The 21,894-nt window shown below is 37.0% G+C and overlaps 1 protein-coding gene across 8 annotated transcripts in view; it reads left to right on the top strand.

Moving 5' to 3' along the window:
* The first annotated feature begins 1,197 nt into the window (after positions 1-1,197).
* The window catches only part of LOC134508547 (long-chain fatty acid transport protein 6-like), a 34,172-nt gene continuing 13,475 nt past the window's right edge, over positions 1,198-21,894 (top strand). For 2 of the 8 annotated variants that reach the window (XM_063320346.1, XM_063320345.1), the window contains exons 1-11: positions 1,200-1,489; positions 2,088-2,129; positions 5,645-6,123; positions 7,039-7,251; positions 8,349-8,507; positions 10,204-10,328; positions 13,839-14,033; positions 15,374-15,464; positions 17,650-17,848; positions 18,233-18,330; positions 20,168-20,298. In XM_063320346.1, coding sequence (XP_063176416.1) covers positions 5,646-6,123; positions 7,039-7,251; positions 8,349-8,507; positions 10,204-10,328; positions 13,839-14,033; positions 15,374-15,464; positions 17,650-17,848; positions 18,233-18,330; positions 20,168-20,298 — 1,689 coding nt within the window. In that variant the 5' untranslated portion in view covers positions 1,200-1,489; positions 2,088-2,129; position 5,645. Of the gene's footprint in view, positions 1,490-2,059; positions 2,130-5,644; positions 6,124-7,038; positions 7,252-8,348; positions 8,508-10,203; positions 10,329-13,838; positions 14,034-15,373; positions 15,465-17,649; positions 17,849-18,232; positions 18,331-20,167; positions 20,299-21,894 lie in introns of those variants that run through there. The other 6 variants (XM_063320339.1, XM_063320341.1, XM_063320344.1 and 3 more) reach the window with 6 other exon arrangements.

The raw sequence follows: 21,894 nt of genomic DNA, 5'->3' as shown, positions 1-21,894 counted from the left end.
ATTCAATCTAACAAGGCCTTTGTATGTATTCCAGAGAATATATGACAATGTGAGATAAATGCTATAGAAATCACAGAATCACAGAATGGTAGGGGTTGGAAGGGACCTTTGGAGATCATCTAGTCCAACCCCTCTGCCAGAGCAGGGTCACCTAGAGCAGGTTGCACAGGAACGCGTCCAGGTGGGTTTTGAATGTCTCCAGGGATAGAGACTCCACCATCTCTCTGGGAAGCCTCTTCCAGTGCTCTCCCACCCTCAAAGTAAACAAGTTCCTCCTCATGTTTAGGTGGAACTTCCTGTGTTCAAGTTTGTGCCCGTTACCTCTTGTCCTGTCCCCGGGCACCACTGAAAAGAGCCTGGCCCCATCCTCCTGACACCCACCCTTTAAGTATTTATAAGTGTTGATAAGGTCCCCCCTCAGTCGTCTTTTTTCCAGACTGAAAAGATCTAAATCCCTCAGCCTTTCTTCATAAGAGAGGTGTTCCAGTCTCCCAATCATCTTTGTAGCCCTTTGCTGTCCCCTCTCCAGCAGTTCCCTGTCCTTCTTGAACCGGGGAGCCCAGAACTGGACACAGTACTCCAGGTGCGGCCTCACCAAGGCAGAGTAGAGGGGGAGGATGACCCCCCCTCAACCTGCTGGCCACACTCTTCTTGATGCACCCCAGGATGCCATGGGCCTTCTTGGCCACAAGGGCACATTGCTGGCTTATGGTCATCCTGTTGTCCACCAGGACTCCCAGGTCTCTTTCAGCTGAGCTGCTCTCCAGCAGGTCAGCCCCCAACCTGTACTGGTCCATGGGGCTATTCCTCCCCAGGTGCAGCACCCTACACTTGCCCTTATTGAACTTCATAAGGTTTCTCTCTGCCCAACTCTCCGGCCTGTCCAGGCCTCTCTGTATGATGACACAGCCTTCTGCTGTGTCAGCCACCTCTCCCAAACTTGCTGAGAGTAGACTCTATCCTCAGATATATCAAATGTTTGCGGTATACTGAATGTATTGTATTTAGGAGTATACAAAACATCGCTAAGCTTCTTCTGTTACACTGAAACAGTCGCTTCAACAGATTAGTAATTTCCTTGCTCTATGTCTTGCTGCTTATGGTCCTTTTAAGCATATAAACTAGCAGACAATAACTGACTTCTTTCTCTTTTAACAATTAACTCTCAATACAGTCAGCGAACATACTGTGTTCCAAGATACAACGTCCGATTCCTTTTCAGTCACATGCTCAAAGATAGCAGCAAAGTTGAGGTACTGGAGAACAGGAGACCTGGGACATCCACGAGACAGAAAGGAGTCTTCAGTTGTATGTCTAGGCATGCAATCACCAGTCAAACACCATGGACATGGAGCTTCAAGAGAACACCTGCATGGATAAAATGAACATACTCAGATCACCCATGCAACCTTCCTATGAGTGATACACAGAGGCAGAAAGCATCCAACTGAACACAGGACACAAATCAAAATATAAAATCAAAAAGTTGGTAAGAAAATATTTTTTACTTATCATTCAGATGCTGGAAAAAAGCACTGGTTATGAACTTAGCTAAATTATAATGTTCAAATTTCTTTTCTAGGTAATTTCTTTTTACACAAAACAATGTTCACTGTATGCATCTGAAGCCATATCAGACTGATTCCTTAGTTCGCTGGCATTATACTTTTCTGAAGTTGTCTTCTCTGTCTTCTCTGCCTCAGTCAGATAAACATCTTAATCCATTCCTATTAATTAAACAGTGTGGCGAGCTTCACAACTGAACTTTTGCTGACCAGTGATTAGATCGTTTTTAGCAAAGGTAGCACATTGTTTTACTGAAAAAGCTGGTAGATTACTTGGAAAACAGAATATTCACTTAAATTCTTAGTGAAGGTTTGGGTTCATTGTATTCAGAAACTTTTCCTGTTTGTCATTATTCATGTTGTTGCCCAAATACTGCAAAATAGTTAATCCTGCATTTCCATACCATTGACTGCTTTCTAAGTCTTTTGTGTTTTACTTCAAGCTCAACTCTAAATAAACAGAGATACTTAAGAATTTCAATTTTTATTAAAAGGAAATGTTTTCAATCCTTGTGATTTCAGAGGAAAAGCTGAAAAGACACAAAGAGGAACAAAGCAGAGAGAGTAAGTAAGCAAACCTCCACATTTCCCCAATTTCTGACTCCATAGCAAAAAAAACCCCAACAAAATCAGTGAGTTTGGTGACAAATTTTCTTGAATTCAACTACAATTTTTTACTTCCAAATTTCAAAGCAGAGGCTATGGAGCAACTGTTGAAAAAACTAAGGCTATTAAAAGGCTACTTCTGTCTCAGGTATTTCAGAGACACCTCAGATACCTCACAGAACTAGGACATGAACTTGACATCAGGGCCAACACACAGGCTGGTTACATTCCCCTGGAACTGGAGAACATGTCTGGATAGTCTTGCCTCCTCTTTAACCGACTGCATGCCCCCTGAGTTCTTTCTCTCTCCAGTACGTCCCCTGCCTCCCAGAGCATGTGCCCAAAAAGCTGTGGATGTGTAGTAGCTCTGTGTCTGAGGTGGCAGCTCTGTTGTTTTGTTTTCCCTTTTTCTAAGAGAATAACCCCAGACCAGAGCCAGGCAAAGAGAAAAGGCGTTCAGACTGAGAAGAGCTAGCAGTCAGTTTTCATTAGAGTAGTACTTTTTGGCATAGAATGACTCTCATCAGATAAACAAATGAAGACTGAGGACTGGAAATACCAGTTTGCTCATTAATTAAAACAAGGCTGAAGGAATTACTCAGTTATTTCAAGCTAATTGCTTGAGATATCTTGTAGAGATACAAATCTAGATACACAGGCAGCAAAATTCCACTGTGTCAAGCTCAGTGAAATGAACTCAAAGGAGAGATAACACAGTCAGATTTCAAGCACTTATCTTTTCCTTTGACAGAAGACCTTCACAAAGAATACCCCAAACCAAACCATGACAAAACTTGACAGTAGATGATATTGTAGGAAGAATACAAAGGTTTTGCTTGGACTGCAAATTAAGCATGCATTTGATAAGATTGGTAACAACTGAGTTGTTTCCATTTACAGCTAAATTCCAAGTTATTCATCACAGTGTATAAATAATTACTTTTTTCAAAATGCCTTGAGTTTGTCTAGATTTAAGAAAATATTTCACTCTTCTGAGCAGCTCCTTTGTTTGGAGTGTGGATTAAATTCCTGTGCATGTGTCCTTTTGGGAATGTTTTGGAGAATCTTAAAGTCCAGTATCAAAAGTAAGCTAGGTGGTGCCGCCAGGGTACTGAAGACAAAAGCAGGTGTCAGGCGTAGGGCAGGTCACGGCAGGATGGCTACAGGACTGCAGCTGACTGTACGTAGCCGCGCTCAGAGAGGTGCATACTCTTTCTTAATAGTCACTTTTTCCTAATATTCATTCCTTCTATTGAACATTCTAATATTAGAAGAATATTCTAATGAATATTCTTCATTTTTTCATTTCCTGTGTTTAAGTTACATTTTTCTGTCCCATAAACAATATTTTGCTCGAACAATTCTAAAACAACGGATTGGTGGGCCTTTCCGTGCACATTCAAGTATGAAAAGGGTGAACCTAAATTAATCCTGAAATGACTCTGCAGACCAAAACTCTTTCATGTAGCCTGTGTTAGTCTTTTGTATGTTTTATTCTACTATGTGTTCTCACTTATCCACCATGGCTATATTTGGCAATAGAAGTAATATAAGAATGATATAACCAGCCTATTATTTATGGAGTTTACTTCTGTTCTTGCCTAAAAGAAAACTAGGGCTGAGCCAAGTCTTACATCATCATCCTTTTTTTATTATTATTTTGTTTTCTCTTAAGAGTATGCCTATGTGTTTTTTGGTTCTGTTTATAAACTCTGCCATTTAGACTTCCCCTAGAGCTACATTTACTGTGTGGAGCTACAGTGAATCTTGCATGCTTGTACATGTGGCAAAGAAAAACTGGTAAACATTTCCAAGTCATAGTTGAGAAGAATTTAATACCCACGAAAGTCATGAGGTCTTCTGTTTGTGCTCTCGGCCAGTAAATAACATTCTGAGAAAGCTAGAAAGTCAAAGAGGGAGCCATATGCAGTGAAACACAAGGTATTTTAATGACACATCTATTGTAAGAGTAAACTTGTAGCTACCTTCATTTTTTTAATATATGAAAGAAAAAAAAATTGCCTGTGACATGACATAATAAAGATAAATAAGATGCTGACTTCAGGATAACTAAGAATGTCACTTTACAAACTAGAGAGTTCAGAAAGTGATGGGTTTAAAAATTTTGTTTAGAATGTTAAAATCTCAGGCATTACATACTTTAGCCTGATTTATACATTTGTATACAATTAATGCTACAACGCTTTTGTTTTTTAGCTGCTTTTTTACCCATACAATATTATATATGCTTTACAGTACATACAAGTTCCTCCTTGCTGCAAAAAATCCACAAGTTAGTATATTTACTGAGTATTGTTAAAAATGGAAACAAGCTTGATGAACATACCACAAGTACAGCTTGTCAGTAAAATATTTCTAAACAACAGTGGAGGCAACATCATTTAGAAAAGCCTCCCAGACTGCTGAAGTGTTGCTGAATCCTAGATTGTCACATAAGATGTTTCAATTATTTGTAGTAATGATGGCTGAAACTTTAAAAAGGAGAACAGTCAATGTTACACATATCAAATTGCAGGGATCCTGCATGATCTTCACAAGTTCTCCTCTATGACCATTTGAAAATATGGCAATTAATGGTTGCCTGAAATACATTAACAAGGCTAATAATTGTTATGCTAGAAAGGCTTTTTGACAAATCTTAGTAAGTGCTTGTGCATTTTGTTTGAGACTTCAGGGTATTGTTGTAAATAATGAAAATAATATAAATAATGCAAAGTTATTAAACATTATTTATTGCAAATGCCAAAAAATACTAAGGTGAAAACTGTCTACTTCAGAAAATGCAGAAGGTTCACACTAATTGCCTGAAATTTGTGTATGTTCATCAGACTGTTCAAACCTATAGAGGATTAGATGATGGTCTCAAATTCTATTGGACCAAAAAAACAACTCAGGCAGCAACGAAAAACATATTTGGTGCATCTTACAGATGCATGATATTTAACACACTTTCATAATATACATACAATACTATACGATTTAATTGTTTGTTTCCATTTTTTTTAGGATTTGTCATAGTACAATAAACAATCTAGCCAAATTTTTTACTCCAAGTTAAAAAAAGTGCCAAATTGTTTCCTGCATTTATATCTTCTTTTCTTTGTTATTTGTATACTTTTTAAATTTCTAAATTTCCTTCTTGTATTTAATTGTCAACGTCTTTTTCATTCTACTGTCATCCTGGACACATTCTTTACTCTGAATGAACTCCTCTGTCCTTATGGACTGCACAATCTTCTTTGCTCTTCACTCCCTTTTTCTTTTTCATATTGTTCTGGTCCTTTGTAGTCTAGTAAACTTCAACATGGTATTTTTAAAAGTTCTCAGATTAATTGGTGGAAATGTAATTAGCTTATTAACTTCCAGTCTCTGTCTTAAAAATAATTATTAATTATATTAATGTACTGTATTTTATATCTCTGAAATACCTAATCTATTATTTCCCCCCCAAGCATGCTATGCACGTGGCTTTCGACAATTGCTGGAGGAATAGTGGTGCTGTGTGTCTCTCTGAAGATCTTTTTCCCGTATTTCTGGGAAGATCTGATTTACTTCTTGAGGCGGAAGAGATTAAAGGCAATGGTAAAGAAACGGGCAAGCCATGGAATTCTCTCCATAATTGACCTTTTCATGCAGAGAGTGGGAAAGATTCCCCACAAGCCATTCCTCATCTACGAAGGGAAGGTGCACACCTATCAGGATGTGGACAGGAGGAGTAACAGGGTAGCACAGGTTTTGCTACACTATGGGAATCTGAAAAAAGGTGACACTGTGGCCCTGCTGATGGGTAATGGACCTGACTTCATCCACGTCTGGTTTGGGCTGGCCAAGCTGGGCTGTGTGGTGGCCTTTCTTAACTTCAATGTGCACTCTAGATCTCTCCTGCACTGCGTTGATACATGTGCAGCAAAAGCATTGGTGATAGGAGAAGGTAAGTTCTGTACCATGTTTGACTTAATACAGAATTTCTACTGCCTTATGCTTTTTATCAAAAATGGAAAATCAGAGCCATTTAAAGCTGCAAGCACTTCATATATACATACGCAGATGCTGGCTAAAACAGTTCTGTTTAAATTTCAAGTGTATCTGCACCAAAAATATGTGGAACTAATTAGTATAATAAAAGGGTTAAATCTGAAACTCTCCAAATACTGGACAATATACCAGCAGAGAGAGTCATGCATCAGCAAGTGAGCAGCCTGGGGAGATACTTTAGAATTATCTCATTTCCATCTATTGGCTTATGTAGATACAAACCACTGACTACATGAAGACTCAGATTCCCTTTCTTGGTGGTGATTTCCTTCAGCTCAAAATTTTCACATGCAAATTTATGTTTACTTTTTAACTACTTTAAAGTAGTGGTCCCAAGGTAGCATTGCTTGGAGGAGGGAACAGTGTGCCGAGCTGTAATTTTGGCCCTCTTACTGGCATATTATGTAATACTGGGAAATTTAATCAATCTTTCTCCTCCTCTTCTCCTATCCTTAATGCAGGTTGGCAATACTTCCATAATTCTGTATGAACCCATGAGGGCTCATCAGTTGGTATGTGTACCAAGCTTTAAAATGTATGTTGTAGCATACCAATTAAATTAAATCCTATATATTAGTGTCACCACGTAAGATCAGGGAGTTTTACCTATTACAATTAAAGCCATGTGAGAAGTATAGGGAAATTAAACATCGTGATTTTTTTTTCACTGTCCAATAGGTGTGTTAGTCCTGCTGCAGGCTGTGATAGGTTCACTGTATGCAGTGGTAGGGTATATAATTCCAATGTAGGCAATCAGGTCTTTAGTTCTAATTATTTTAATATTAAGCATATATTTTTTTTAACTTGGCAGATTGTTTGGCATCAACAGAGAAAGAATTTATTTTTCATCTCTTGGAAAATAATGTTGCTGTCTGGCTGATGAGCACCAGTTCTCCTTTCCAGCATGTTCACACTATACCAGACAAACTAGACAAGGTGCCAGACCACCCTGTTCCATCTCACCTTAAAGTTGTCACTAACATAAGAAACACAGCTATGTATATCTTCACATCTGGAAGTACAGGTGAGGATGTGTACTAACAAAGTACAACTGCAGCTCTCTGAAAACAAAGGTGGTATAAATCTAGCAATAAGGCAGGCACACATACAGGCAGAAATTTAATTTTTAAGTTTAGATAAGGAGGAACTCATTTAGTTACAAGCGTAGTACACTTTAAACCATTTTTGCCTTGTCATAACAAGGACGTAATTCCAGTTAGCAAACTGTCACATAGATACTCCATGGTTGAGCTTTATTTCTTAAATATAAGGCCAGTAAAGTCAGCCTCTAACAGCAGATCAGAGTCCACAGTGACAGGATTTTACAGGTCTATCCTAAAAAGAAATATGGCCAGCACAACTGCTTGGGCTTTGGAAGAAAACTTTTCCTCTGAGACTGGTGTGAATAATGAGGTTTCACCTTCCCTCACTGGGAAAAAAAGGAGAATCCTTCCTCTAGCCAAGCCAAACAACCTTGTAAAAGTCATTCCTATTGCAAATAGATGAGTGGAACAGTGGCCACTCAGAAGCTTTCCCATTCTCACTTTGTGGCAAGGGAACACTGTGTGCACAGTCGGTCTGTGCTCGCCAGTGAAGGGTATGGACTTTCTCCTCAAGATGACGCAGAAAAGAAGATTAAATAGAATCATAGAATCACAGAATGTGTTGGGTTGGAAGGGACCTCTTTAGATCATCTAGTCCAACGCCCCTGCAGCGAGCAGGGACATCTTCAACTCGATCAGGTTGCTCAGAGCCTCATCAAGCCTGGCCTTGAATGTCTCCAGGGATGGGGCCTCCATCACCTCTCTGGGCAACGTGTTCCAGTGCCTCACCACCCTCATTGTAAAGAACTTCTTCCTAATGTCTAACCTAAACCCACCCTGCTCTAGTTTAAAACCATTGTCCCTCGTCCTATCGCTACATAAATAGCCTTACAGGCAAAAAGACTGAAAAAGCTGAGAGACTAAGGAGCTATACTCGTGAGATAAAGACTGAAGGACAGGACAAAGACTCAGAAGAAATGACATTTCTCCCTGTACATTCCAACCATAATACTATTTGCAATAAAATGATTAATGCAAGCAGTACATTTATAATTTTTTGCTCTTCTCCCTTTGACAGGTTTCCCAAAAGCTGCTATCATCACTCATCTAAGAGCTCTATCTGCCAGCTTACTATTTACTCAGTGTGGTGCGGTTTCTCAGGATATTATGTATCTCACTCTTCCCTTGTACCACATAAGTGCTTCTCTTCTTGGCATCAGCGGATGCATTGAATTAGGTAATATTTACCTTCTAGTGAGGTTTCATTAACTGCAGAATGCTGTAACATTTTATTATTTGGTGAGTAATTCCATTTGGTGAATAACTCAAATATTATGTCTACCAATAGACTTTTGTCATGTTCTCATTTTTATCACCTTCTCCAGCCTGCAAACAATATCTAAGATATATGCATAATTTTTGAAGCTTAGAACAGACACCAATTGTTGCATAGATCCAATATAACATGACTTGAGGTCTGTGTATCACAAACACCACATATGTTCTGTAGGCTTAACCTGAAATCACATCTGTATCCTACACCAAGAGTCTAAAAGGGCATTCCCATAGGCATCTGAGAAGTCCAGCTTGATGTCAGAAGGTACAAATGCATTGTGGAAGCTCTAACTAACCTTCAGAATAAAGTTAACTAAAAGTGTTTTGAAGCATTTTGAGTCACATATTTGAGCAGCACATACAGAATTAGATTCATGATATAAAATTGAAGGAAAGGAAGAATGATGTAGCCTCCCTATTTGATTCTGATAATGGGAGTTACTTGTAGAGGGCTAACAATAAGGTATTTTTTCAGATATGTCCTCCTTTCCCGTTTTTAGAGCCTTACCCAGATGTTGGTTTTGGTATGATAAGTATATACCTGGACTGTTTTAAAAGCCATTTCAATGCTTTGTTTCTTCAGGAACAGCATGGGTAGGCATGCTGGGCTACAGCAACTGATAACAAGACTGCTGCTGCCTAACAGGAACAAAAAAGGGATGGGAATAGTAGTGTATAAAAAGGTTTGAATCTATGATTTGTCTTGGAAGAGAAAATGTAGAGTAACAGCTTTCTTGGGTGGGCCATTGAGATGGGGGCTCTGGGGAGCCTGAGATTCAAATGACAAGGCTTGAGGTGAGTGAGGCTGAAGAGCTCTTGAGAGGGCTTCAAGTCTTGCATAAGACAGTACGTGGGTCAGGGAGGAACTGGCAAGCTAGGAACAAGCAGACCAGAAGGGATTCAGAACATGGAAGGCACTGGTAAGCTTTATGTGGGACAAACAGGAGGATCCAGGCAAAAACGAAATTTTGGAAAGAATAGAAATAGGGAAATTTGTAAATTCTTGGCTGACTTATAAAGTTTTCAGTTTTTTCATTTATAAAAAACTGTGAAAAAGGGACAGGGTGGCAGACAGGAGAGGTCTAGGATGTGGTGACTTTTAGAATGGAAAGGTCTGAAGGAACTTCAGGGCCACACAAACAAAAGATTGAGGATGATGAGTTGACATGAAACCGTAAAAGGGGAGTGAGACAGACTTTGAGCCGGTTTCCCTTCCACCACTTCTCACATAAGTAGAGGAGCTGTGAGCTCCATCCGAAGCTCTCTTTTTTCAGAGTTACAGCAGTCACCATCTTGACAGAAACAAAATGGTTAGGCTTTGCCCTATTCCTAACAGCTGGAGATGACTAAAAGGTTTGCTTCTGCTGCTTCTGATACTTTAAGTTACTATTCAGAAAAAGAAGCAAGGCTCCATTGTGCTAGTCACACTTAGCAGAAAGATCTTGCCAGAAATAACTTACAATTTATTTAAATAGCTGAATTTATCATTAGTTGAATTAAGAGAAATACAACTTCTTTTTTTTTTTTTAACAATAGTGGTAAAAGATAAGAAAGCTTTTAAAGGTTATTTTGAATTTTCTTGTGTTTTCATCACCTAGGAGCAACTTGTGTTTTGAAGAAGAAATTCTCTGCCAGTCAGTTTTGGAATGACTGTAGAAAATACAATGTTACAATGTTTTTGTACATAGGAGAACTCTGTCGCTACCTCTGTAACCAGCCCACTGTAAGTTATTGTTTGCAAATGCTGCTTGAAAATACAGCAAATCTGTATTTTATAAGTCATATAGATTTATCCATTTCCCAATTATATAGTATGTTTAATGTTTGACAGTTTTTTTCCAGTGTATGTAAAATTCAGGTCTTGCGTTCCTTGTAGTTCTATGATAGCAATCAAGTTTATATCAGCAAACATAGTGGTTACACAGAAATAAGCATTGTAGGATGGGACAGCCATGCCCAAACAATAACAAAAATTCTTCTGTAAAGCCAAGATTGTTTGCTTTTCATCCTAGTGATAGGCAAGACGCAGGTCAGCAAGGAAAAGCTATAAGCAGTAAAAGATTTGTCGTACTCAATGATCAAACAAGAGCCTGAGCAAGATTAAATGATTAACCACCACCACTGTACTGTTCCAAAGTAGTTACTTATTAAAAGAGACTACTCTATTCAGTACTTAATGGCTGATAATTAAATTTTGTATGGGTCTGAAACTGCTGAATTCGTTTTTGTTTGTTGAAATTTTTTTCTGAAGAGGTGTTCCAAAGGCACATTTTGGTCCATGGCTGTGTATATGACGATAAAATTACCTGTATAAAGCCGAAGTACTTTGGCTTTACACAGATACTTTTTTTACTTTTTATACTTTGGCTTATCTGTATGAAGCCAAAGTACTAATAGTGTGGTGCAAAATCTTGGTCACCCATGGGATAACAGTCAGAAGAACACAGGAGCTAAATCATGATCAGATTTAGGGCAAAAGCAAGATGTCACCACACGGAGCCGCAGCAGACAATCAAGTCTGAAAATATTTATTATATTGCAACACTTGTTTTTCGATCGTGGTAGAAAATGTTGGTTAATTTTCTTAATTTTATACTTGGGAGTTAGGAAGTTACTGAAGGGAGGCGACAAGAAGTATTCCCACCTACCACAGAAAACATAATGTACCACAGAAAACATCGTGTACCATAGAAAACAAGGTTCAAACTCATTGACCAATGCTCCAACCACATTGGTCAGACATTGGCGCAAGAACTAGCAACAAGGGAACATCTGAGAGAATCCACCAGCTGGTTTGAACAGAGACCTATTACTGTGTGGTCCGGACGTAGGAGAGGGGTCAAAGACAGAAAGGTATTAGAGGGAACAAGCCAGGCAAGCTGTTGGCCAGAACTCAAGTCTGTACAAACATTATGTCAGTAGTCCATGGACCAAAAACACAAAGGAATAATTACCTAGGCCAAACTAGTTGTGTAAAGGTCTCTCCTGCAGTAAAAGGCAGGAAGAACTTTGTTTACTTGGCTAAACAACAAGAATTTAACAGAGAAGATAGTGATATTTAACTGGCAACTCATATGATGAAGGAAAACCAGAAACATGGCCTAGCTGAGTTGCGGAAGCTGAGGATGCCAACAGAACCGGATCAGGATAAACGCGGAGGCCTGTTAAGATCAGATACCTAACTGAAGTATAACATATATAACCTCTAATGTACCACACAGGTTCTTCCACAGTGAAAGAAACCTGTGCAGGCTAATAAGCCAGCCAGCTACATCTCACCCGCACTCCTTGTACTGTGGCATGCTAGAGCACAGCAGTTCCGGTCTCGCCCAGGACTAGGGCTACCTAGGATGAGGGACCTGTTGGAGTATGACCTGTTAGGTCATATCCTGGATGTCTGTCCTTACCTCCTTTCACAGAGCATGCCTAGGTCTCACATTGAAATTGAGAAAGAACATGGATTTGGGAACTAGGAGACACTCCTGGATTTCTTGATAGACAGAAACTCTAGACACTGCTCTCTGACTAAATGTGTCAACAGGAAGCCTACCCAGCATCCGTGTATCTATCAAAATTAAATTTTAAACGTGGTACCCCATAGAAGTTAATAAACAAAACAGAATTTATGTCAAGGAATGTTTTTAAAGAGAACCACACAACTTCTAAAATGAAGATATTTTAAAATTCAAGGTAATGCAGGGAAGTCCTGCGGATTGTTATACCAGGGATGAAACAAGGTAAGCATAACAGTTTCTCCTACACTTATAAACTCTGAAGCTCCTGAGATTTACTCTAAGTCCAAGAGTCTCACCAGCTGTTTTGAAAAAAAAAACAACAAAAACCAACTGAAATCCATTATTTCATCCTGAAGACCAAGTGCTGAAGAAGGGACAATATTAGGCTTGAAGTAACTCTCACAGTCACCCTCCCAATCAGCCTGTGATCATATATATACATGTGATCAAACCATGCTATTTTGGTTTACCATTAAAACTACAAAAGAAAACAGAGCTCATTAACCAGAAGCAGGGAAGTCTCCACTCTTGTTTTTATCAGCTGGAGTTTAATCTGTATTAGAGCCGATCCTATTGTGGTAAGTAATTTATCTGCCATAAAATGGAGCTCTGTATCGAATGAAATTGTCTGTTTGAATCCAAAGTTCACAAAATAATTTTATGTGGTATTTTTAGAAGTGAAAAAGTCGAAACACTGCTTCTGCTAAAACATTTCAGTGTAATTCTTACGCAGTGTTCCATTTTGAAATCATTTTAATATTACATAGAAATAAAATATATTTTTACAATTTTTAAAGTTTAAAATAACACTGAAATGGAAACAAAATGCATTTATTTGGTTTGAAGAAACCATTCCTGTGGACCTGAAATAATATTATTTTCTGCTGTCATTCAGCCATGGCAGTAATTTAATTACTCAGTCCCAACTACTCAAAAAAAATTGGGGGCTCTTCCATAGGCCGAGTCTTTGACTATAGGCCTATATATATGATGCTAAGCAGTCTGGCCCAATGCAGAAAATATTTACGTAAGCAAGTACTTGAGTAGTTTGCCACAATAATGACATAACTGACATGTAACAATGACAAATTAACAACTACATTTTAACTGCAGATTTCATTACCATCTTTTCTGAATTTGGATTTAAGATTAAAAACTGCACCTAATCATATGAGATATGGTGAGGAGCTTTAAGTCATTCTGCTACTTTTTCAGGTTCTTTAGGCAACCTGTCAGATGTGTAAAATTTACTACCAAATACCATTACATGTAGAACTGACCATAGCATATCACAAGCGTTTTCTAAAACATGATTTTATTTATGCAGAAAAATTTCTTTCTTTGGTTCAGAACGGAATTTCCATTCTATGGGAAATGGCACTCATTTAAAACCTACTTATTTACATTTTTAAGATAAATTAATTATTTTAAACTTTGTAATATATATCTCAGTTATAGAACTTAGAAGTGAAAACAAAAAGAACTACAGAAATAAAATTTTCACCTTATAAAAATCCTTCTACCTCAGACTAACAAGAATTCTAATGATTATCTGTTTGATTTTTACAAAACAAATACCATTCTGTGAAGCATTTTAGCCAAAGTAGCAGTTTATAAAGGAAAATTGTTCTAATAGAAAATTTTAGATCAACTCAAGGTTGAGTAGGTTTAGACCTACTTTTCTCATCTGCAGAATGTTTCTTTTTGGCTGTTCACAGAAAGAAGAGGACAGAGTTCACAAAGTGCGCATTGCTCTAGGAAATGGTATCAGACCTGCTGTCTGGAAAGAATTTCTGATGAGGTTTGGCCCAATTAAAATATTTGAATTCTATGGATCCACAGAAGGGAATCTTGGTTTCTTGAACTATACTAATAAAATAGGAGCTGTGGGCCGTGCTGGCGTCTTCTCAAAGGTAAATGTAATCAAATCAACCAACCAACCAGTTAACCAGCCAACCAAAAAAAAGCATATGAAAGGCAGAAATTATAAAAAGCAGGAAAGTGTACGAGGAAGAACCTCCTTACTACAGTCCAGATGTAAAAAAAATTGATTCATGGAAACAGAAACCTTATTAGCCTCTTACTTGACTCTATTCACTGTACACATACTGTGAAGCTAGAATAAATACACAGAACAAGTCCACAGAAACTGAAATTACTGCTTCGTGTATGCAACTTTCCCCCCAGAATATAAAAAAAACCCAACCCTGACTCTGTATAAGTGCCTATCCACAAGACTAATTCATGATATTTTTGTTGAAGTTTACTTATCATTCTGAAAACTCACAGATGTTGTGATGAGGCAGAAATTAGTTTTGATTTTACTTTTATTACGTTCCAGAGCAAATTTATTCATTGACTGCATTTTCACTCATTAAAACCAATGTCACACTTTCTTCTCTGAAATAAACAAAACAAAGAAATTCAAAATTCTCAGCAAATAAAGGAGAAAACTAAAAATCTCAAGATATCTGAACTATAAAATTTATATATCCACCCATAAAAATGCCTTGACAGTCTCCAATGTTTTTCCTATTTGTACAGGTGCTTTGTGAATCATGAATATTATACTACAATAAAATACTGTTCAAATGTTACTAAAGATTCAGATCAGTTAACATCAAAACCAGATTGATTACTTCCAAATGACTTCTGCTTTTAATCTGAGACACTGAAAATGCCTTCCCATGGCCATAAAAAAAACTCTGCAATGCTTTTCATCTTTTAGCAATCTTAACTATGCGGACAGGGGATGAAGGGAGGAAAGCCTAAATCAAACTGTTCAGTTGTAAGTTTCCACTTGGATGTGGCTGGAGTAATCTTTGAGATGTCTGTAAATTTAATTTGGATTTTTTGTCAGAGAATCTTCTTGATTTGCATTCCAGTAATGCCAAGCCTCTACTTAGAAATGTATGGTAGTTTTAAAGAAAAATTGACAATTTCATCAAAAGCACTGTTTCGGTTTACTTTATATAAATTATTTGAAACTGACCATACTCTAAAACAATGGGTTTCTTTTTATCAATAAAGGAGATGAACACTTCACCTCTATATGTATACTTAGTGTTACCATGGTATGAACACTTTCTGATAATTGCTCCTCAGGATACTGTCAGTATATTTCAGGCTCTTCCAAATCTTTCAAATTCAATTGGGTCCTATCCATTAATTCAAAACAACTTTAATCAGAACAACTGAAAAGTGAGTAAGACAGTGCGGTTTTTAAGGATGCATATGCACTTTCTTTGTTTAGTTCCTACATTCTTTTGAGTTGTTGAAATATGATGTCTGGAAACAAGAACTTATGATGGATGAAAACGGAAGGTGTAAGAAAGCACCCACAGGTAAGAAAAAATATTAGTTATCTATTAACTAACAGATACCTCAGTTTAGATGGTGATATTTTGTGACAGGGATTAACGCTCTATTCTGTGAACAACAGGTTCTTGATATACGCTTGGAACTTGAAAATGACACAGGAAAAATATATGATCAATATCCAAATATGGATCTACTGCTAATATATCCAATAACCTATCCAAATATTTATAATAGACAAAAATATCCCAAAATACAACAATATAAGAACAACATCAATATTCTGGGCTAAGAATGTTTTTATTCTCACCTGCAAAAACTTGTTCACATTCCTGAACAAACCCGATTTCTTAGTGCTGCTTTTTTTGCAAATAAAATGGACACAGTAATTCCTAGATATGCTGTGTTCTGAGATTAGGTGTTTACACATGCTTTCTGAATTCCAAATTTCAAGTTCCGAGGAAGAACAGTACCATTTCAAAATCTGGATAATATTTTTCATATTTTTACATGTAGTGACCAAAACAGATTTAACTATTTAGTACCTAGAGTTGCATAGAATCTCTAAATTCCTACTTAGAATGGAATACTCTACTCAAATTGCTGAAAGTCCCAGGCTGAAAATAAGATGGCTTCACAGCTGAGAATATCTTTGAGACAAATCCTGAAAAGTGACTCTCACAAAAGGCATAGCGCTGTATTTTTCTAAATATAAGATAATAAATGACTTACTAAAGTCACATTAAATATCTGTGTGTCTGGGCACACAAACATGAATCCATGGGTGTCAAAGTTAACAGTTCTGGGAAAAAGGTCTTAAACATCGCTAGTTTTAGCATGTAGATTTAACTATCATCGAGACAAAATTCCAGAAAGCAAAAAAGAGGTTTGTACAGCTGACTAAAACAATAATATTTTTCATGCTAATGTCAGGTCTCAATGACACATAGCAGTATTGGTCACCAAAGCAGCAATTATTATTACTTATTTCTGAAAATAAATTATATTCTGGTAGTAATACTGGAATATAAGTACCAACTATTAATTATTTCTAATAATACATTATGTGCTGATAATATCTAAATCAAGCAAAACAATGATATTTTTTTTCTTGAAAGAAGCTTGCTTCCTCACTACAGTTAGATTATAAACTGGACAAAAATTCTTGGTTTTCAGGGAAATTGATAAAATGCCTTGTTTCATGACACAATTAGAAAAATTTTGCAGGTTGTTAAACATTTTTTTAGATAACTCTGAAGCCATCACTGGATGTAATGTGAGACAGTAATGACACCAAATTCCCAAATTGGAATAGAGAATCATCCTGTAACATTGACTGGGGCTTAGGACAATTCTCTTTTAAAGTCAACATTTTGGGTTGCTTTTTCTTTTCTTATAAAGCATGCATCCTATTTGCAGCAATGCCATCTCCTCTTCTGAAGAGTAACTTGAGCTTTCATTCCACATTGGAGTTCGAAACGATAAAGAGGATTTAATAGAAGAGGCAGACACACAGCTATGAAGAAAACTATTTGTTTGAAAACATCTCCATACCTCTGTTGTAGGAAAGACAATAAAAATCTTTAGAAGATGGAAATGTCATTTAACCTCAGGAACAGACTGAGTAATAAGCAAGTACCTATCATAGATACAGAATAATAAAATAGCATTTTAAAAGGGCATCCTGAGCCAATTCCAACGAAGTCAATGGAAGTTTTGCCCTTGATATAAATGGGACTTTTACCGTCAGCAACAAGGAGTGATGGCCAGTAGGAAAACTCCAGGGACTCCTTGATGTTCAGAGGCCCAGGCACATTATGGCTTACAAAGTGCATTTCCACACCAGCACAGAGCTGAGATCAGTAGCAATCCTGACCTCCAGAAAAACAGAAAGCACCAGAGGTTAGGCACTGTGTTTTTCCCCCATGTGTATTGGTTGACTACCAGCACCTTTTTAAAATGACAAAATAGTCACCCTTTCATTTGGCAAATGCTTTTTCAGGGTAAGTGATGTACACTGCACTGCAAAAAGGTCTAGCTTTTCAGAAGAGAAGGAAGAAAAATTATGTGTTCCCTCTTCCACTCACCTATTTCTGCTGTTCAGGAAATAGTTATGGAAATGTAGCAATAAGATTTTTAATATGATACTTTATGTTCTAAATAGTTCACTGTATATATGGGTTTTTTGCATACCCGTTGCATGGCCTGCAGGTAAACCTGGTCTTCTAGTTGTCCAAGTTACTCAGGATGCCCCATTTTCTGGATATGCTGGAAATAACGAAGCCTCAGAGAAGAAACTCCTGCGTAATGTGTTTGTGGAAGGAGATGTGTATTTTAACACAGGAGACCTCCTAGTGATGGATGAAGATGGCTTCCTCTACTTCACTGACCGGGTGGGAGACACTTTCAGGTACGAAACAGAGTTAACAGTAGATCCAGTGAACTTGCAAGAAATCATGCATAGGAAGGACTGGATGACATGAGTCAGACTTGAACCTGGTAAGTATTAACTTTGTTTTAACAGAAACATTAAGGATTGCAATCAAAGTCCACCAAAGGTCACACCAACACAGTAGAATTTTTTAAATTCGAGTCAAGTGGCACTTTTGTTTCTTTTAAGTTTGTGGTCTCAAATGACATGGCACTAAATCAGAAAATAATTTATCTGTCTAGACTCCTCAGTTAAGAATAACAGTAGTCCAGATTAAAAGTAGTGCTCCATCACATAAAGCCATGTATAGAATAAAAATTTGTTAGCTAATATCTATGTTATTTTAAAAAATATTTTCAACAGGTGGAAAGGAGAAAATGTTGCTACTGTAGAAGTCGCGGAGATCATTAGCATGATGGATTTTGTCCAAGAAGTTAATGTTTATGGTGTAAGCATAGAAAGTAAGACATTCCCTATAGTTTGAGAATACAAAATGAAAATAGTAATTTCATACTCTATCCTTTCTGTTATTGCAACACAATGCATACTTATATATAAGGAAATAAATGGTATCAACTTGGCAATTCAGGCTTTCCTAGAACACTTTGAAATTTCAGTTTCAATAAAATGCTTTATTTAATAAATGTGATATGCTGAAATTTTGTAATGAATGGCAGAAACATCAGGGTGAAATAAAACTCGTAACAGACGTGACAAGCACAAAGATAGAAACTACACAATACTTCTCTTAGGCTACAGGCTTTCATCTGAAAAATAGAAAATGGGGCATAATAAAAGATGCCACATCTGAAAACACCTATCACTATCTTGTAAGAACAGTCCTAGAAGATATGTATTTTTTCAGAATTGGAATGTTCCAAATTACATATGGTACTTCATAAAAATATATAATACCATGCTGAGCAACTGTACCAACTAAATTACAAGATGAGGCAGAAAATTGCTCAGAAGATGCATCCATTGAGTGAATGGGTTGAGAAAGGCAACCTTCTCAGCTGAATAGCTGTTCTATGTTTCCTTTGGATAAATGCAAACAAAGCCTAGTATTATTAAAAGAAACTAGTCGCATGAAGAAGAAGCTATCAAGAGACAAGCTGCTACTTAGCACTAAGAGATGAAAGACAATGGATTCAAAGAAAGAGGAAATATGAAAATAAATATGAAAATAAAATAAACAAACGGCCATAATCGGAATGGTTGATCAGCAGTTGCTGTCAAATGCCAATATGTTCATTTGTGGGAGATAACATCCTCAAGGGCATGCAACTAAAACTGTAACCTCACATGGAAAGTATATCTCATTCTCATCTACAGTTGGAGCTGACAAGAAGGGCTACTGCAATCTCAGGCAGCGAATAGCACATCAAAACAAAACCTCAAGAGATTAAGAATCACATTCATTCTTGGTTGTAGTGTTAATAAAATCTAAATAGCATAGTCTTTCATATTTCTGAATTAATATTGCCAAAACAAACTACATAGCATATTACCAATTAAACAACTGAAAGTTAATTTTCATGAAGAGGGAACATCCATATTTTATCTTCCCAGTGTTGTGGCCACACCTCAAAGCTTCTCTTTCATTCTGGACAGATTTAACTGTGGCAGCCCATTTCTTCTAATTCAGATGTTTTGTCCATTTGGAATTTTCATTTGTGTTTGAATAGAAAAAGCAGGAACTATGTTTGATACGTCTTTTTTAAAAGAGTTTTGTTTCTATTTTCATGTCAAACATAATTTGCTGCTTGTAATTTACGAAGAGGCACTTCCCCTGTTTGTCACTAATTTGTCTGTGGAATAGAGCAGAAAACACTCAGCACTGCTTATACAATGTACAATAGCCACTAGACTTTATACAGACAGAGCACAGTCTCATACATGTCTATGTCCATCTTTCGCACGAGTCTTTGTGCAGGTGCGTTCAGCTTTTTATGGAACTAATGGTCACTCCGTATTTTATTAGACCACTGTGTTACCAATGTTAAGATAGAGCAAAGCAGGAAGAGAACCTAGCAGCCAGCTCCCAGCCATACAGAATTCCTAATAAAAAGAGGTCGGTGACATTTTTAAAATTGAATAAAAACACTGAAAGTAACTTCTAACATAATGTCTTCCAATATACTGTGTATCTTATACTCAGTGATGTCTGAAGGGATAGGGCAGGTTTCACAGTATCAAAATATTTGCTCTGACCAATACTAAATCCCTCCAAATGTCATATGAGACTCACATACACTCTTGTGTATACTTGTCGTATTATTTTTAATTTTTGTTTAGACTATGAAGGAAGAACAGGGATGGCAGCTATTGTGCTTAAACCTGACCGATCTTTTGATGGAGAAAGACTTTACAAGCATGTTGTGGACTTTCTTCCAAGTTACGCCCAACCACGCTTCATAAGAATCATGGTAAGACAATCAGTTGCCTCCTGCGTGTATTTATCTTCTGTCTGACCTGAAAATTGGTCCTTATAATCATGGAACGCATGAAGTAATTTACAATCAGTTTCAAGAATAGAAACACAAAAGGTAATTAACTAGTCTGAATTATGGTTGCTTTTATAATTGTAAATTTAAGCAAATACTTGATGAATTGAACTTATATTCTGCTTGAAGGATCCATTAATACCTAAAAATCCTAGATGTGATTAATAACTTGGCAAATTTGCATATTTTGTCAAAGCTCTTCATCTTTAACAAGTGTGTTCTTCCAGCCAGTGAAAGACTAAGCAGATGCACGTGGGTAATATTACACATAAACGGCATCCTCTTATAAAAGGATGACATGGTCCATTTAAAACCTTTTCTTAATATGGCTGTTTTTGAAGGGATTATTATTCACTGTTACTGACAAAGCATCAAAGAAATATCTAGTTCTTTGTAACAGATAGTAAGATTAATACTTTACAGCGAAGATCTCATGATCTGAGAACTAAAATGTACCCACATGCTTTAGAGTACAAAATCAGAACTGGGATACAATTCTTTTTAACCGTGCACCTTAAAAGTGCAAGGATTACACCCCTTGTGTACTCCCCAAAGGATCACCTTCTGCAACAGGACATAAGAGCATGAACTGCAAAGAGCAGGAAAGGTCCCCATATTACATCTTCTGAAAGTTTGTAGCAGATGATAGTTTTCTGCTGTTAGGGAATGCCAAGAGGCATTCTGCAGCTTTGCCTCTCCCTAAATATTGACAAATTGTCTGAGAGGCACAAATTTGTTTGAGAACAAGATGGGAACACAATAGAATGAGTGAGGCTGTAGAGGAAGAGGAGACAAAGAATGTATACATTTAGAGAGAATTTAAATTTTTAAGAGAGTTTAAAGAACTGAGGACAACATTTTTTTCACTACTAGGTTACTTGTACTAAGTAAATGTATCTTAAATGCAATTACCATAGGTTATATTATCTATGGTGCCTCAGGAGAGCAGTGCCCTCTTCTGGGAAAAACCTTTGGAACAGATTTGTGTTTATGGTTCCACTAGATGGAGAAAATCTATATGGAGCTCTAGAGTCTATATATGTGGAACTGATTAAACCTATTTGCATTTATATCTTCTCTGACTAAAGCTTTTCAGCTGATTGAAGGGAGCTTACTACCAAAGATACTATCAGTACTAATTAATGAATATTTATACATGTGTAAATTCTTATTAAAGGAGATAAAACCAATTTTATAAAAAAATCAAAATGATAAGAAACATGTTACTTTAAAAAAAATCTTAGGGGAAGATAATAGGATGAATGTTGAATTCACAATTTTCTGAGTGAAGAGAAAATGAAATCCCTTCTGAAAAAAAATACACGTCTTGAGAAAGAGTTCATCCTAATCAAGAGTGACAAACAAAAATATGAAATTCTCACACAAAATTGGATTTAAGATAAAATCAGTTTTGAAAATTTTTCAGCAGTCCATATGTAGGCTCTTTCTAACATAACTTGCAGCCATGGTTGACTGATTTTATGAAAACCAGACAGACTGAGAGTTGTTCCTCTCAAC

The sequence above is a fragment of the Chroicocephalus ridibundus genome, chromosome Z, assembly GCF_963924245.1.
Source record: "Chroicocephalus ridibundus chromosome Z, bChrRid1.1, whole genome shotgun sequence".
NCBI classification, from domain to species: Eukaryota; Metazoa; Chordata; class Aves; order Charadriiformes; family Laridae; genus Chroicocephalus; species Chroicocephalus ridibundus.
Note: the sequence above shows the minus strand (reverse complement) of the source record. Positions and strands in the feature narration are given on the sequence as shown.